The sequence below is a fragment of the Pongo abelii genome, chromosome 2 (genome assembly GCF_028885655.2).
Source record: "Pongo abelii isolate AG06213 chromosome 2, NHGRI_mPonAbe1-v2.0_pri, whole genome shotgun sequence".
Lineage (NCBI taxonomy): Eukaryota > Metazoa > Chordata > Mammalia > Primates > Hominidae > Pongo > Pongo abelii.
In genome coordinates this window covers 161,550,564-161,568,120 of record NC_085928.1, presented here as the reverse complement: position 1 = coordinate 161,568,120, position 17,557 = coordinate 161,550,564, and the positions used below count along the sequence as shown (strand labels likewise).

The window sequence follows — 17,557 nt, the reverse complement described above, 5'->3', positions numbered from 1 at the left end:
AAACATTTTGAACAATCACTTTGCTCCGTTGTGCTACACTCAGAATTGCCCGTCTCCTCTATCTGAAGGCTTTATTCTTAGATAAGATAAGGCTGAACTTGCCTGTTTGACTCAGTTTTTTACTGGGATGAGTTCACCTTCTAGAAAACTCTTCATATACACAAAGCACAGGCTGCTCTGCCCCATGGTCACCCAACACAAGTATTTATCCCAGCTGTGGACACAATGAATATTAAAGTTGAGGTAATAGTGTACTGTGTACACATATAAGTCTGGTAGGATGTGCCAATTTTCAAACACACCATATTTATTTCTTATTTTGACCCGTTAAAAAACCACAGGAAGTGTGTACAATGTAAGCTGAGACATCAGCTGTTTCAACACCTGCCCTCTCATTCTTTCACCCTATGATAATAATTTTGAAGTTTACCACAAATGAACTTGAATGAGCATTTTTAAAATATGCACTTTTATATATTTTGACTTACTACACTTTGGATGGAAAGCTCGGAAATTAGCATTCATTAAATTAATTTCAAACTCTCTATATTGTCAAAAAGTTAAATCTTAAATGAAAAAAAATCTACATTTTCAGAAGGAAAAACGTTTCTCCTCCCCATATCAGTGTTTTCCCACTGAAAATGATGCTCCAGGCCAAGAACAGTGGCTCACATCTGTAATCTCAGCACTTTGGGAGGCTGAGGTGGGAGAATCACTTGAGGCCAGGAGTTCAAGACTAGCCTGATCAACATGGTGAAACCCCGTCTCTACTAAAAATACAAAAATTAGCTGGGAGTGGTGGCAAGCACCTGTAATCCCAGCTACTCAGGAGGCTGAGACAGGAGAATCCCTTGAACCCTGGAGGCAGAGGCTGCTGTGAGCAGAGATGGTGCCACTGCACTCCATCCAGCCTGGGTGACAGAGCAAGGCTGTCTCAAAAAAAAAAAGAAAAGAAAATTATACTCCTCTATGGTTTATAAATAGTTTTCTTGTTTATATATCTGTGGCTTAAACTTTTGAATGATAACTTGGATTTCATTTCAAAAGAGATTGTTACAGAGAGTTCATTTTTCTTTAAAGCCAGATAGATCTAGATTTCAAAGCCAACTCTGACACTTGCCTTGAGGACTCCTTTACTACATCTCTCTCTCTTTTTATTGTATTTTTTTGTAGAGATGGGGTCTTGCTTTCTTGCCCAGGCTGGACTTGAACTCCTGGGCTTGAGTGATCCTCCTGCCTCAGCCTCCTAAAGTGCTTGGATTACAGCCATGAGACAGTACACCCAACTACTAGATCTCATAAAGCTTGTTTCCTCATCAGTACATTGGAGATAATAATAATACAACCAAGAGACAGGCCTGAGTTACTGTAACAAAGCTAATAATTTTGTACAGCACATTTCTTCTTCCTTTTCTTTATGTGAACTATACACACATATCCATGTAGCATTATATCTTTCAAGTATTGGTCTATATAGATTTAAATGTGCCATGGAAAGGACGATAATTTGGTATCTTTAGAAATCTGATCAAATTACTATTTTTACAGTTAGAATTAATAATCTAGCAAAGTTTGTATTTGAATACACTATTAACTTCAATAGAAAGTTACGAAAGAGCAAATTTCCTAATAAAATATTCTCCATATTATTGATATTTAGACAAAATATGACCAAGACTCATTGTCTCTGTCTGATAATCTTACTGTAACATATAGTGTTCTGTGCCATAAGATATATTATTGCATCACTGAAGCAGCCAGCTTCCTATAAACATAGTACACCTGGGCATTATTTAGATAAATTTCTATTCTGAAAATTTACATATTTTCAGCTGGGTGCGGTGGCTCACACCTGTAATTCCAGCACTTTGGGAGGCTGAGGCAGGCGGATCGCAAGGTCAGGAGATCGAGACCATGGTGAAACCCCGTCTCTACTAAATACACAAAAAATTAGCTGGGCGCGGTGATGGGCGCTTGTAGTCCCAGCTACTTGGGAGGCTGAGGCAGGAGAGTGGTGTGAACCCAGGAGGCAGAGCTTGCAGTGAGCCAAGATCGTGCCACTGCACTCCAGCCTGGGCGACAGAGCAAGACCCTTGTCTCAAAAAAAAAAAATTAAAAAAAAAAAAATAAATAAATAAATAAAGGTTATTTTCTTTTACCAAGACCAAACCAAAGAAGCAAAATGAGTCCACATTGGAATAGTAACTTATACTTCAACAACTTAGCATGAGATATTTTACAATCTCATAGCCACTTTTACTCAACTCAGAAAGCAACTCAGCTGAAAGTAGCTCGTGTCTTCTGGGAACACAATTCTGATAGTGAGACCTGGAGGATGGGGATGCCTTGACCTATGAAGGGAATGAATATTTTATAGCTTATCTATTTCCTATATTGTTCTTATTAGCTGATGGACTGCTCACAATTCCCTGAGGCAATGCTATTATATCAAAAATGAGGTTGTGAGAGCTAACTGATTCATTCAAAATCAAGTTAAAGGCAGAGCTGGAATTGAAGTTGTTCTTAAGGTATGTTACCCAGCCTCTAACATGGATAACTAAAAACTATTAACTACTTTTATAGAATCATAGATCCACAAAGTTTTAGAAACAAAAGTTTACCGAAATAATCCCTCGATTCCAAAAATATCGGTAACAAAAGGAATATTTAGTTAAAAATATTACTTTAAAACTTGTAAGACCTAGTAACTGAAAGTTTTCACGATTCAAAAAAGCTAAAAAACCTAAATGTGTTCTGAATACAAACTAATTGTTAAGATTCTGCCCAAACTGAAGCTGTATCTTCACTTTTGTTCTTCTCTTGATAAACCTTTATTTTAATCCAGATATCAAGATTTCTGAATTTAAAGGAAAGTCTGCATATGAAAGGAGCAGAATTCTCTGTCACTGATAGTTCAGTGACCTTATTAGAGAAAGTATAGATAGGACTCCTGATATCTACTGCTTTGATCAGGGTCAAGGCCTCTGGAGCTCAGCAGCAGCCCTGACTTCCTCTTACAGTGGAAACTTACCACCACAGGCCCAGCTCAGCCCAAGTCCCAACTTCAGTCTCAGCTCAGCCCCAGGCTCACCCAGCCTAAGTCCCAGGCCCAGTCCCAAACCCAGGACCAGATTCAGGCCTGGATCATGTCTCACTCAGCCTCAGCCCCAGGCCAAGACCCAGATCCAGCTTCAGAACAAGCCCCAGTTCCAGCCTTAGACCCAGCCCCAGCTCCAGCTTCAGACCCAGACCCAGATGCAGGCCCACACACACACTCCACAGCCTGGCTCCTGCGCTCAAGACTCTTTTCTTTGCCCTATGCCCTTAGGTTCATATCTATACTAAGGCAAACACTACCTGCTTTTAAGAGAGAAATAAAATGGTGTGAAGTAGGGATATAGATGAATTATGACAGTAAGAGAAATCTGACATAGTTGACTCCATCTTGCTTCTAACCACCAAGCTATCCTTGGTCATTCCTGGGCATAGACCAAGCTGACTTTGGGAAAAATTTAGTTAGATTTGTGTTAAATTATACTTTAAGTTCTGGGATACATGTGCAGAACATGCAGGTTTGTTACATAGGTAGACATGTTCCATGGTGGTTTGCAGCACACATCAACCCGTCATCTACATTAGGTATTTCTCCTAATGCTATCCCTCCCCTTGCCTCCCACCCCACAACAGGCCCCAGTGTGTGACTTTCCCCTCCCTGTGCCCATATGTTCTCATTGTTCAACTCCCACTTATGAGTGAAAATATGTGGTGTTAGGTTTTCTGCTAGCCCATTACATTTAATGTTATGTCTGAATTTGATCTTGTCATTATGATGCTAGCTGGTTATTTTGCCCATTCATTGATGCAGTTTCTTCATAGTGTGAATGGTCTTTACATTTTGCTTTGTTTTTGCAGTGGCTGGTACAGATTTTTCCATTCCATATTTAGTGCTCCGTTGTGCTTCCTTCAGGAGCTCTTCTAAGGCAGGCCTTGTGGTGACAAAATCCCTCAGCATTTTCTTGTCTGTAAAGGATTTTATTTCTCCTTCACTTATGAAGCTTAGTTTGGCTGGACATGCAATTCTGGATTGAAAATTATTTTCTTTAAGAATGTTAAATATTGGCCCCCACTCTCTTCTGGCTTGTAGGGTTTCTGCAGAGAGATCTGCTGTTAGTCTGATGGGATTTTCTTTGTGGGTAACTCAACCTTTCTCTCTGACTGCTCTTAACATTTTTTTTTCTTCATTTCAACCTTGGTGAATCTGATGATTATGTGTTTTGGGGTTGCTGTCCTCGAAGAGTATCTTTGTGGTGTTCTCTGTATTTCTTGAATTTGGATGTTGGCCTGTCTTGCTATGTTGGGGAAGTTCTCCTTCCTGGCTAATATCCTGAAGTTTGTTTTCCAACTTGGTTCCATTTCCCCGTCACTTTCAGGTACACCAATCAAATGTAGGTTTCGTCTTTTCACATAGTCCCATATTTCTTGGATGCTTTATTCATTCCTTTTCACTCTTTTTTCTCTAATCTAGTCTTCATGCTTTATTTCGTTAAGTTGATCTTCAATCTCTGATATCCTTTCTCCCACTTGATCGATTCGGCTATTGATACTAGTTTATGCTTCATGAAGTTCTCGTGCTGTGTTTTTCAGCTCCATCAGGTCATTTATGTTCTTCTCTAAACTGGTTATTCTAGTTAGCAGTTCCTGTGATTTTTTTATCAAGGTTCTTAGCTTTCTTGCATTGGATTAGAACATGCTCCTTTAGCTCGGAGGAATTTGTTATTACCCATCTTCTGAAGCCTACTTCTGTCAATTTGTCAAACTCATTCTCTGTCTAGTTTTGTTCCCTTGCTGGTAAGGAGTTGTGATCCTTTGGAGGAGAAGAGGCATTCTGGTTTTTGGAATTTTCAGCCTTTTTGTGCTGGTTTTTCCTCCCTTTTGTGGATTTATCTACCTTTGGTCTTTGATGTTGGTGACCTTTGGATGGGATTTCTGTGTGGATGTCCTTTTTTGTTGATGTTGATGATATTCCTTTCTGTTTGTTAGTTTTCCTTCTAACAATCAAGCCCCTCTACTGCAGGTCTGCTGGAGTTTGCTAGAGGTCCACTCCAGACCCTGTTTGCCTGGGTATCACCAGCAGAGGCTGCAGAACAGTGAAGATTGCTGCCTGCTCCTTCCTCTGGAAGCTTCATCCCAGAGGGACACCTGCCAGATGCCAGCTGGAGCTCTCCTGTATGAGGAATCTGTCAACCCCTGCTGGGAGGTTTCACGCCTTCCAGAGGCTCGGGGTCAGGGACCCACCTGAAGAGGTAGTCTGTCTCTTAGGAGAGCTCCAGCGCTGTGCTGGGAGATCTACTGCTGTCTTCAGAGCCGGGTGGCAGGAACGTTTAAGTCTGCTGAAGCTGTGCCCACGGCTTCCCCTTCCCCCAGGTGTCTGTCCCAAGGAGATGGGAGTTTTATCTACAAGCCCCTGATTGGGGCTGCTGCCTTTCATTCAGAGATACCATGCCCAGACAGGAGGAATCTAGAGAGGCAGTCTGGCTACAGTGGCTTTGTGGTGCTGCGGTGGGCTCCACCCAGTCCAAACTTCCTGGCAGCTTTGTTTACACTGTGAGGGGAAAACTGCCTACTCAAGCCTCATTAATGGTGTACGCCCCTCCCCCATTAAGCTTGAGCATCCCAGGTTGACATCTGACTGCTGTGCTGGCAGGGAGAATTTCAAGCCAGTGGATCTTGGCTTGCTGGGCTCCGTGCTGGTGGGATCCGCTGAGCAAGACCACTTGGCTCTCTGGCTGCAGCTGCCTTTCCAGGGGCATGAACAGTTCTGCCTCACTGGTGTCCCAGGCATCACTGGGGTATGAAAAAAAAACTCCTGCAGCTAGCTCAGTGTCTGCCCAAATGACTGCCCAGTTTTGTGCATGAAACCCAGGGCCCTTGTGGTGTAGGCACCTGAGGGAATCTCCTGTTCTGTTGGTTTCAAAGACCTTGGGAAAAGTGTAGTATATGGGCCGGATAGCACTGTCCCTCATGGCAAGTTCCCTCACAGCTTTCCTTGACTAGGGGAGGGAGTTCCCAACCCCTTGCACTTCCAGGGTGAGGTGACACCCTACCCTGCTTCTGCTCACCCTCCCTGGGCTGCACCCACTGTCTAACCAGTCCCAGTTATATGAACTGGGTACCTCAGTTGGAAATGCAGAAATCACTGGCCTTCTGCATTGGTCTCGCTAGGAGCTGCAGACCAGAGCCGTTTTTACTTGGCCATCTTGCTTGGGAGTCCCCTTGTCTACATTGTTATAAGCACATAAAGAAGAAACCCTTCATGATTGCAGGCAGGTCTGAGAAAAAAATTATTTTTATTATTGTGTACATGTACATTTGTAAATGTATATACAGAATATCAATACTCTTTGATGGAATGTAACAGAATCCAGAATCTCTGCCACACATTATTCATCATCTGAAATAAAATTCTAATTTACCAGACATATAGAGAAACAGGAAAATTATGACCCATACTTAAGAGAAAACGCACCAATGAAGACCAACTCCAAGATGACCCAGATTTGGAACTAGGAGACAGAGATTTCAAACAGTCATTAAAACTGTGCTCAAACATCTAGAGGAAAATGTGAGGCAGTGTGATGGCAGCTGGCACATGGGTTTATGTATATGCACTCTATTCTTCATATAAAATAATGTTACTTATTAAAGTAATGATGACAAAAAATAGCTTGATTATGCACATGCAAAAGAAGCATTGACTTTGAGTTTGTTCTGTAAGACATTCACTTATAATAAACCGTAATTTTAAAAGTACTCTGCAATGAAGACAATAATAAACTGTAATAAAAATAATGAAATTCAAATAAATAGTATTAAAAGTATCTGAAGCCCTAGTGGTAGAAAGTTTTACTTTTAGATTTGGGGAAGAGAGGATATAAGAGCAAGCTTCAACAAAGAAGGACAGATGAGATGAACCTTGAAAGATCTTTAGAATTATTATACCATGCAGGTATGATGGAACAAAGATGGACAACAGGTGAACCAAGTGAAGAAAGTTCTGAATATAATAAACTAAAGTAGCAATCTTTAGCTGTAGGGTATGGTTTGTGACAACAGTGATAGGAGATAATGTAAGAAGAGTAGGTGAGTACAGATTGAAGAATCTGGACCAAATAGTTTAGACATCATTCTGAAGATACCAGGGAGCCAATTAAAAGACAAAATACAAAAGCTCAATATTATTTCCTTTAAAAACCACAAACCCAGAAAGGATTTTCATGATTTATTGTTTGTGATTCTTACAATTACCCAGTACAAAAAGCAAATGAAATAGCTCTTATAATTTTAGTTTAGGGCCCTAAAGTCTGTTAAAGATTAAGTTACCACATGATAGATTTGAGGAAGAAAATAATTTTAAAATGTGCTATAAAATTTCTTAACCTCTTGTTTACAAGGTATATATATATATACACACACATATAAGTTTATGGTTTGAAAACATATTTCACTGCACTATTAGAAAGAGTCCATTCCTGTGACTTCTTGGAGTTGGGATGTAGGGGAAGCAAATTTAATTTTGTTTTTACAAGTAAAATTCATGCATAAAATACAAATTAAAGTTAAATTGCAGATTGCCAAGTTTGCAGAAGTAAGTGAATCTTTCTTTCCTAAGGCCTTTTCTGTGGCCCTTTCTGATAAGGAAACTCAGAAGTTCTGTTTTCAGTTTGTTATTAGGCAGTTATAAAATTACAGTGAAATTTTTAAAATATTGATACTAAAGGCAAGGCATGGCAGAAAATATCTTAAAGCCTAGTGTGATGTAAGAAAATAAATCTTTTGTGACTATTGCATTTTTATAATATTTCGGTTGCTTGAAGTCTAGAGATATTAACTGGGAAAATTGGGGGATTTAAAAATATCAGAATACCTCCCACAGTATTTCAGAGAAGGAAGGACAGTGGAATTTTATGTCTCTGTATTCATAATGCTTATTTTATCCTTCACATTACTCACTCCTTATAGCTAATGACATCAAGGAAAGGAACTTAGATATGTGGCCATAGGTACTTTATGTTGCACATCAGGGAATTATTATGTGATCGTTGTTTGACTTTAAAAAGCTAATGCAGCACCTATTTTTTCCCCTACATTTGTTCTGTGCAGGAAATGGGGCCTCATTAACCCTCCTGGGATAATACAGGTTAATATGCACATAAATATTTTTATGTTCTATAATTTCATGAAGTACATTTTGTTTGAAACATTTACTCCAATGGTCTGACGGTAATGTTTCATGAAAACAAGGCTCACTCCAGATGTGATTTGCTCTCGCTACAATAAAGTTATCCTTGTAAATTATTCCAGTGTTTACAAAAAATGGGGGATCATGGAGAAAAATTGTGACTTTCCCTCCAAAAGGGAAAACTATCCCAATGAATCTAGTATTATCAGTTTATTTCTCCTTATTTGCTTGTTTATGATATTAATATATTTTAAAGTTCACTATTAAATCAAGAGCAGAAGGCTAATGAACTTTAATATATTTTCATGCACTGGTGGTCAAATTATGATAATAAAATGCCAGATGGCAAAATCATCATTTAAAACGATGTAGTCACTTTTGTTCTGTTTTGCTTTGGGTTTCCTGATAGGCTTTTTGTGTTCTACAAATTTTTTTTTTATTCAGATATCCTTGGTGTATCTCTCTAGTATTTTGATATCTAAATTTTCTGACGAGCTCAAACATATTCTCTACTTTTGTTGAATTATCTCTTTAGGTTCTTTTTATTTAAATTAAGATTCTTTCCACTATAAACCATACAACAAAAAAGGTTAGATAAATTACAAGACTACCCCAATTCATGATGAATATAAAAAATATATCAGATAGATATCCTTGAACTCATTATATTCCTTCCTTAATCATTGTTACTGTTGACTTTAAATTTGCTTAATAGCACAACTTCTAAAAACTGTTTAATAATATATCTTCTGCTATTCAGTTCTCACATAAAGTTCTAGGATCATGTGAATAAGAATAACATAGAGAATGTTGCCAAAACAATGTTTGTTTGTTTTTTTTTTACAATCTGACCAATGATCAAATGCAGACAACTTGTTGCTTTATATATCTTCCATTTTTGCACTGATTGAGAAAGCCTTATAATACCTAGTATTTTGGAGTTACATGCCCAAACATAAGGCAGTCCAAGTCCTTTCAATTCTTAGAGGAAGAAACCAGTACATTCTTGTCGTCCCATTCTTTTCACATACTCTGGGTACAACTTGTCTTTAGATCACGGTTAAATCTGTGACACTCTCTGATTGATGTCTATGAGTTAAAGCAAACTGTAACTGGCTTACAGATTCATCTGTAGAACAATCTGTTTCACAAGCACCTCACTTTTCTCTGAATGAAAGTAGGAGTTCATGAGCTCATCTGCTAAAGGATGTAAGGGATTTGAAGTTGTGTCTCATTTGATTCATCAGCATGTCCCTGAAGTGATCTCCCAAAAGAAAATAGAAGACAGGGTTGATGACACTGTTCAGAAAAGCCAAAGGCCGTGTCACAATGTAAAAGGAGTTGATGACGACCTGAGTGCATTGATACTGCTTCCAACTCCCCAGGCGTGAAGCGATCCTCACATTCCGCATGACATGATAGGGTGTAAAAAGCACAGAGAAGATTACCACTGCCATGATGACCAAGTTGAGAGGCTTTTCAAGGGGCAGAGCAGTAGCAACCTGCCTATTCCTCTGCTTTAGGAAGACAGCAATCTTGTAATAAAAGAAACACATCACAAAAAGAGGAATAAGGAACCCCAACAGTGTTAGACACATGCTGTAAATGAGGTTGTAGTTGGGGTCTCCAGAACTTGCAAAATCATTACAGGTGGTGCCATTGTCAGTTATAATAGGATTTATAAGGGGAAGTATGGGTAGTAACTCTAAGGTTACTAAAACCCAAATGGCCAAGGAGATTAAAATAGCAAACTCTTTCTTTTGCAGAAGGTGTTCTCGGAAAGGATACTTAATTATCAAGTGTCGATCTATGCTGATAAAAGTGAGAAAGAGAATGCTGGTATAGAGGTTGGCATGAAGCACATATCGGTTGCTTATGCAGAGCACGTCTCCATATATCCAGTTTCCATTGGCATAACTCCTTATCAGCATGGGGAGGGTGCACAGAAAAGCTAAGTCAGAGATAGAGAGGTTAAAGAGATAAATATTACTGCTATTCCAATTCTTCAGAGAGAAGATGTAGCCATAAACAACAATGGTATTTCCAAGGATTCCCACAACGAACTCAATCCCATAAAAAATGGAAAGGTAGTACTTTTCCAGGGCAGCCTCTGCTGCCAGCCAGTTTTTGCAAGTTGCATTCCATGCCTAAAGAAGAGAGAGAAAATATAAGGATTAAACACTAGACTGTGACTAATGACAAAACTGTGCAGAACATAATAATAATGAAAAACACTTGAATGGTGAACTATAGAAAGGTTACATGAGTAAGGAAAGCATACATACATATACATATATATGTCATTAATGTATTATTTTAACAAATTTTTTGAATACCTTTCAACTATGTGCTGAATATAATTTCAGGCATGGGAGATAACAGCAGTGAATAAATCAAAGCTCCTAATCTCTAACAATTTATACTCTCTTGGGAACAATAATGAGGAAGTAAACAATGAATGATACCAATAATGATAAGTGCTATGAATAAAAACATATGGGAAGGTAAAAATATTAGAAAGTTTTGGGATGGAGGGTGGCAGTGAGTTATTTTTGATATGTGGTGATAAGGGAGAGGCTTTTATACAAGATGACATTTAAACAAAAACCTCAATGAAGAAAGTGAAAGAGACATATGTATATTTGCAGGAAGTGTTCCAGGCATAAGAAAGAGCACATGTGAAGGCATTAAGGTGGAAACACAAATAGAGGGCTTGACAAATAGCAAAGAAACAAAGGGAACATGTGATAAAATAATTGAAGAGAAGATTTTGAATTCACTTTTGTGCCTCTAAACATACCATGGTCCCCAGCATATCGTAGTTGTTCAACAAATTCTGCTGAGTTAAACCATAACCTAGAAGAGGAAATAAGAATTTTTAGAACTTCAGTCTCACTATTTTAAGCTTTTACTTGTTTCCATATTGCCAAAGAATTCTGCTTATTGTATTAAATTCATAAACCATGATACAATTTCAGTTTTAAAACTTAATTTTTAAAAATTCAAAATATGAAACTGAAAATCTTAGTAATATTAACATTGGTCATGATTTATTGAAAGATGCCATGCCTCAGACTGGGTAATTTATAAAAAATAGAAATTTATTTCTCACAGTTCTATAGACTGAAAAGTCCAACATCAAGGTGTCAGCAGATTTGGTGTCTGATGAAAAGTCACCTTCTGCTTCAAAGATGGTGGCTGCTGTGTCCTCACAACAATGTCAGAAGGGGCAAGGCAGCTCCCTTAAACTTCTTTCACAAGAGTACCAATCCCATTCATGAAGGCAGAGTCTTCATGGCTTCATCACTTTCCAAAAGGCCCCACCTCTTAATACTATTAGGTTCCAACTTACATTTTGAGGAGACACCAATATTAAGACCATGGCACTTGCCTAGGTAATATGCTTAGTAAAAGACCTTTATTGTAATGCCTTCTGCATATGTACCATGGAAATAAGCAACCTGACTCACTCTAACCTCAAGAGTCTTGCTAACCTACCGTTTTTTCCTCTTGTCATGAGGCCAGATTGTGATTGGATAGGGTATTTCAAGAACTTTAATTATCTGAAAAATGTACTGGATTGCCATTGTTAAACATTAAATGTTACTTATTTCTAGTGAGGAAAACCAAGGTTAAAAACAAAATGTTCTAAAAACCTCTTTGTCAAGTAGGCTTCTGAGTATTAGTTGCAAACAAACAATTCTTTCAATATAGAATTTTGGTAAATAGAACAAAATAAGAATAAATGCACCTAAACTGCTTTTTATGAGAAGCATGCAAAATTCAGTAGAATTTGCTATGATAAGGCATCTGGAAAACTCATGTATTTTTGTCAAATTCAAGTGGTTTACTTTAGTTGAAGAACATTGTTATTTTGAGAGTGTTTTATTTATGAAAATAAGTCACAGAATTGTAGATCATAAGTTTAATATTTTGAAAAGTTATTTTTAATCACTTACTTTAAAACATTATACATTTTTTGGAGTCTCTCGAATCTTTCTATGGCAACCTGCCACTAAGTCCAATTCCAGACAAAGCTGAGTGGGAACTTTCTCAAGCAGCAGACACATGAATGCTGCTGAAGAATAAAGGAGATTGGTTTCGCTCTGTCTTTGAGGTCACCTAATTCTACCGCTCTCTCATATTGCCAGCATATTCCTATATTTCTCAATATCATATTTTTTAATCTCTTAAAACTTTTTTTCATTTACTCTACCTTACTCATTATTAGCAAATGGTTTTACCTCCTAATTCATTGAGATAAAGAGCATTTGTTGAGCTTACTCTAGATCCAACTCATTCCCAAATTCTCAGTATTCCTATGGTATCATTATTTCTTCTTTTCTGACTCTTCAGCATTCTTCTTCTCATTGTCAGTCTTCATCTCCTCTTTTCCATCAGAATTTAAACACTCTCATCTTTTCAGTCTTACAATAAGGAGCAACATAAACAACTCTCCCTAATTTCACATGTTCCTCTCCTCTTCATAGTTTGATTTCTGGAAAGAGCCATCTCAAGTGTTTTGACATCTTGACACCCCATTCCCTTTCAACTTACTCCAATTTGGCTTCGGACCTACCAGTCCTCCAAGTAGCCTCCACATTGCTCATTCAAATAATCATTTTTCACTAATCTTATTTTATTTATCTGTTGTTTTTCATACTCTATCTTCCGGAAACACTCTTCTTTTGCCTTCTGAGACATGACAATATCCTAGTTTCCCTTCTTTCTCCCTGGTTGTTCTTTGCAGGCACTTTTGGGGCTCAAGTCTTCTTGGCTCAAGCATTAAATGTTGAGTTCCTCAAAGCTAATTTCTGGGCTCCATCTTTCTATAGATTCTGCCTAAATGATCTCATTCACTTTTGAGGTTTAATGACCAACTATACATCAACAACTCCCAGATTTCCAGCCCAGCTTGTATCTGCCTTACAAACTATAGTTCTTTATTGCCATTGATTGATTTCTCTCAGGTATCTCTGCCTCTAGAAATCCTACACCAAATTCTCCAAGTTCCTTACCAAGCCTGCAGCATATCCACCTATTTCAGTAAATGGTTCTGCCATGTATCCAGGTGCTCACCACGAAAATCTAAGCAATATCCTCAGTCATCTAAAACTCAACACCAATAATGAATAAACTACCAAGTCTGTTTACTGTAATGTCTGGATATTTCTCAAATCTATCATTACTGCTCCATAGCTTTCATTATCATTCTTGTCCAGGCTACTCTCATCTCTTGCTCTATGTCATATTCTCCTATTGTCTCCTCACAATTCATCTTTATTGTCTCTGGCCCTCATCAATTCATCTTTACCATTATAGCTAAACAGTCTTGAAAAACTACAACTCAAAATCAGATCATATAGCTTTCCTTGATCAAAACCCTTAATTAACTTTCCACTATCCAAGGAATATAGTCTAAAATCTTTAATGGGGACATCAAGGTCTGCATGATCTGGCCCCTGCACCCACTTCAATTTTGCTTGGCATTACTCTCCTCCTAACTCATCTTTCTTTCTTCCTGCTCTTTGAATGCACAGAGAGCCTTCTTAACGTGCAGTCCCTCTGTCTGAATCTCTTTTCACTGCTGTTTTTGTCCTGCGATTCCTGGCCCATCACATATTTGTCTTATGTCTATACTTCTTTCAGGCCTCTGTTCAAGTGTAGGTTTCCCAAGGTAGGCTGTCTGACCCTCAGTCTAAACTAGGTCCTCCCATTTATGCTTTCATTGTATACTAAACTTATTAGAATTTTGTATAACTTTGTCTTACTCATTTTTTATTGTCCACATCTGGCACAGTGACCAGCAGATAGTAGGTGATCTATAAATCTTTGTTGAGTAAAGAGATGAATATAAACACCTGACTGTTTACAAGCATTTTTATAAATATTTTCTCCAGGGACAGATAAGCAGCAAGACCATCAGATTAAGCTCACTGCTTATTTCACTGTGAAAGTCAACACTATATATAATATAATATGATAAGTATTAAAAATTGGTAATTGTAGTAGTAGTAGCTGTAGTTTAGAAACACATTTGTATAAGGCAAAATTAAATATCTATCTTCCAGGATAAATTTTAATACTGAAGCATTTAATTAAGAAATGACACCTGAAATTAATAAGCATAAGAAGTCTAGAAAGACGTGCATCAAAATGTTAATAGTTTTATCTCTAATGATGAGATTTCAGGTAGTTTTTATTATTTCCTTTCTCCTTTTATCTAAATTTCCTATCATTTTTTCTCTCAAAATTGGCATCTATTTGATAATATTAAAAACTTTAAATTTCTAGAAATATAGCAAAAATGTCAATAGGCTTTAACATATTAACAAACTTCATTTTTTTAGCTCAATGGTCAGTTTTTACTATTATTATTTATTTTCAGTAGCTTTTAAGTCCACACTTTCTGGAAGCACTCTCTTCCTATCTTCTATGACACAACAATCTCCTTGTTTTCCTCCTTTCTCCATTTTCAAGCTCTTTTGTGGCTTAATCCTTCTTTGCCCAAGTTTTAAATGTTGGACCTTCTCAGGCCTTATTGCTGAGCTCTTGTTATTTTAGGGGTACTCAAAAAGCTGGTGCACAAATTCAATGAAAATTAAGGTATAGAAAGTTTCCTTGACACAAGAAATTTGTTTCACTTTTGCATTTCCTTTTTTTCTGGTCATAACGTTTATCTTTCTGCCTAGTCACCACTGGTAATGTTAATAATTTGTGTATTGTGCACAGCAGAAAGATTTGACTGCAATGGAAGGAAAAGATAGCCACAAAGACTTGTGCAACTAGAGCCCAATTTCCTGCAACTATCACTCAGGCAAGTGACGGGTCACATGAAAGTCAAGGAGCATTCTGCTTTATAGTAGCCCAGAAGGTCGGGGATTGAAGGAGTAGTAGGGAAGGAGTAGAGCTGAAATAAGAAAAATGAATGACTAAATTATCATGTTTGTCTTGCTTCTCATAGAGTTGTTTCTTCATTTTTTTGAGACAACTTTTTAAAAATGTATGTGTAAAATTATTGTTAAGGTGTAACACTCATAAAATCAAATAGGCAAAAATGAGAAATAAAAATGGTCTGTAAACAGACCACTCCTAATATTTGGGTACCCTTTTACATTTTAATATTTACCTGAATTTTTATTCATAAAAATGAGATTATGTTTTTTTATGATGTTTTATAATTTTTTGATACATTTGTTTCATTTTTTCTAAGTTCATAATTCTAATAGATTATGATTTTATAAATATGAGTTGTCCAATATTTGCAGACCAATTTAACTTCACTAGGATACAAAATTTTGAAGGTACTATATTTCAAATTGGATATATTTATAGTTGAGTATATTTTTAGTGTGGCATCACAATTCTATAAACATATGAAGTAAGTTGCTGTGCTCATTTAAGCAAAACTCCCAATTAAAGAGAAAATTCCCTCATGAAAAATTCATATTCTCTCTTCTGCTATCTAGTGACTATATTCTTAATTTTTAGGAAATGGAAATAGTGATAAATAAATTATAACTGATTTGGATGAATTATTTTGAACAGGTTCTTTTAAGAGCAGAAATAATAGTGAAATCTTTAGTTTCCAGTCCAAAAATATATCTAAAACTGTTAGAATTATTGAACTAGAAGCAATATCTAATTTACTCACATAAGCAGACCAATAATACTTATTTTTAATTTGAAAATGTTTTTTACTTTATATTCAGCCTTTTGAAAACCTGCATTTTTGAAATTTACTTTAAAATATATATATGTGATAGTTTATTAGCTTTTTAATTGTTTGTTTTTATAGTCATCACAATTAAACAAATAACATTTGTAAAATGTTTACTTTTAAGTGCTACCTTAAGGCAAATTTACATGGTAACATGAGAATTTTTTTAACAAATTACTTTTTTGATTACTAAACAATTTGAGCAAAAATATATATTCACACTGAAAAGATATAATAATTTAACATTTGTAACTTTATTTTTATGTATTCCATACATTACACCAGAAATTAAGATGTTAAAAAGTAATAGTATGGCACAAATTGTGTATTAATTTCTTTAAGAATATCACACACATTTTGAAAAGTTATGGAAGGTAGACTAGAAATGGTTTCTGCAATTTTTCATTTTTCCTAAGTAAATTAATTATTGGGTAATATCATTTTTACACACGTAAATGTTTAATTTTTAGGATGCCTGAAAATTCCTCCAAATACATTATTTTCTAAACATAAAAATATCATGCCCCAGCACAGTGGCTCATGCCTGTAATCCCAACACTTGGAGAGGCCGAGGTGGGTGGATCACCTGAGGTCAGGAGTTCGAGACCAGCCTGACCAACATGGTGAAACTCCATCTCTATTAAAAAAATACAAAAAAAATAGCCGGGCATGGTGGTGGGCGCCTGTAATCCTAGCTACTCTGCAGGCTGAGGCAGGAGAATTGCTTGAACCCCAGAGGCGGAGGTTGCAGTGAGCCAACACATGCTGTAAATGTGTCACTCTAGCACTCAGGCACTCTAGCCTGGGTGACAAGAGTGAAACTCTGTCTTAAAAATAAATAAATAAATAAATAAATATATATATATGTATATATGTGTGTGTGTGTATAAAATACATGATTGTTTCAAATCATTTAGGAACTTTAATTTTTCCCCATAAGTAGTTATATTTATTTAGGTAAATCCAATTACTATTTTGTTGAAATATAAGTTGTTGAGATGTTAGCAAATATAATAAATCCTTTTACATAAAATAAAATTAGTATTTGACAACTAAAAGAAGACAGTTAATTTGTTGAAAAATAAACGTAGAGATAAAAATCACTTTTTTTTCAATTCTTTTGCTGTTTTACATCTATTTATAAAGAATTAATTTAAACACTTTATACTGAAAACCTTAATTGCTCACAGGTCACCTTTAGAAGGAAATCTGGCCTTACTTTATACACTGAGAGGCACAATTTGCCATGTAGCTTACCATTCTGTTGGAAGACCTGATCCCTTGACAGGAACTCTGCCAGCAGCTGGATATAGCTTCTGACCCAGTGCTGTGCCACTGGACATGGTTATTACAGTGTCCTATTTGCATATCCTATTTGCATATCCTGCAGCCAAGATTAATAATTCAAAAGCCCAGTAATAATTTATTCAGTCAAACCTCCCAGTCAGAGATGTTCATGCAGAGGAATTTTTGTGAGGCTTTTATTTTCACATTCACATTTATTTTATTTTCACATGCAATTTTGCAATTGAATGACAAAAAACAAGTAACTCATTTCACAGGAAACACATTTACCAAATAGATTTTTAGAAAAACAC

General features: G+C 36.6%; 1 protein-coding gene across 2 annotated transcripts; it reads right to left on the bottom strand.

Moving 5' to 3' along the window:
- Positions 1 to 6,329: 6,329 nt before the first annotated feature.
- Positions 6,330 to 17,280, bottom strand: SUCNR1 (succinate receptor 1). 2 transcript variants are annotated; one of them, XM_063722271.1, is made up of 3 exons: positions 11,352 to 11,697; positions 11,040 to 11,095; positions 6,330 to 10,386 (listed from the first exon to the last, which is right to left on the bottom strand). In XM_063722271.1, exons 2-3 carry the CDS (start codon positions 11,052 to 11,054, stop codon positions 9,433 to 9,435), a joined length of 969 nt encoding a protein of 322 aa, XP_063578341.1. In that variant the 5' UTR covers positions 11,055 to 11,095; positions 11,352 to 11,697; the 3' UTR covers positions 6,330 to 9,432. The 2 variants fall into 2 exon arrangements, with proteins under 2 accessions (XP_063578341.1, XP_063578340.1); XM_063722270.1 differs by lacking the exon at positions 11,352 to 11,697 and adding an exon at positions 17,217 to 17,280 and having other exon boundaries at positions 6,336 to 10,386.
- Between the last annotated feature and the right edge of the window lie 277 nt (positions 17,281 to 17,557).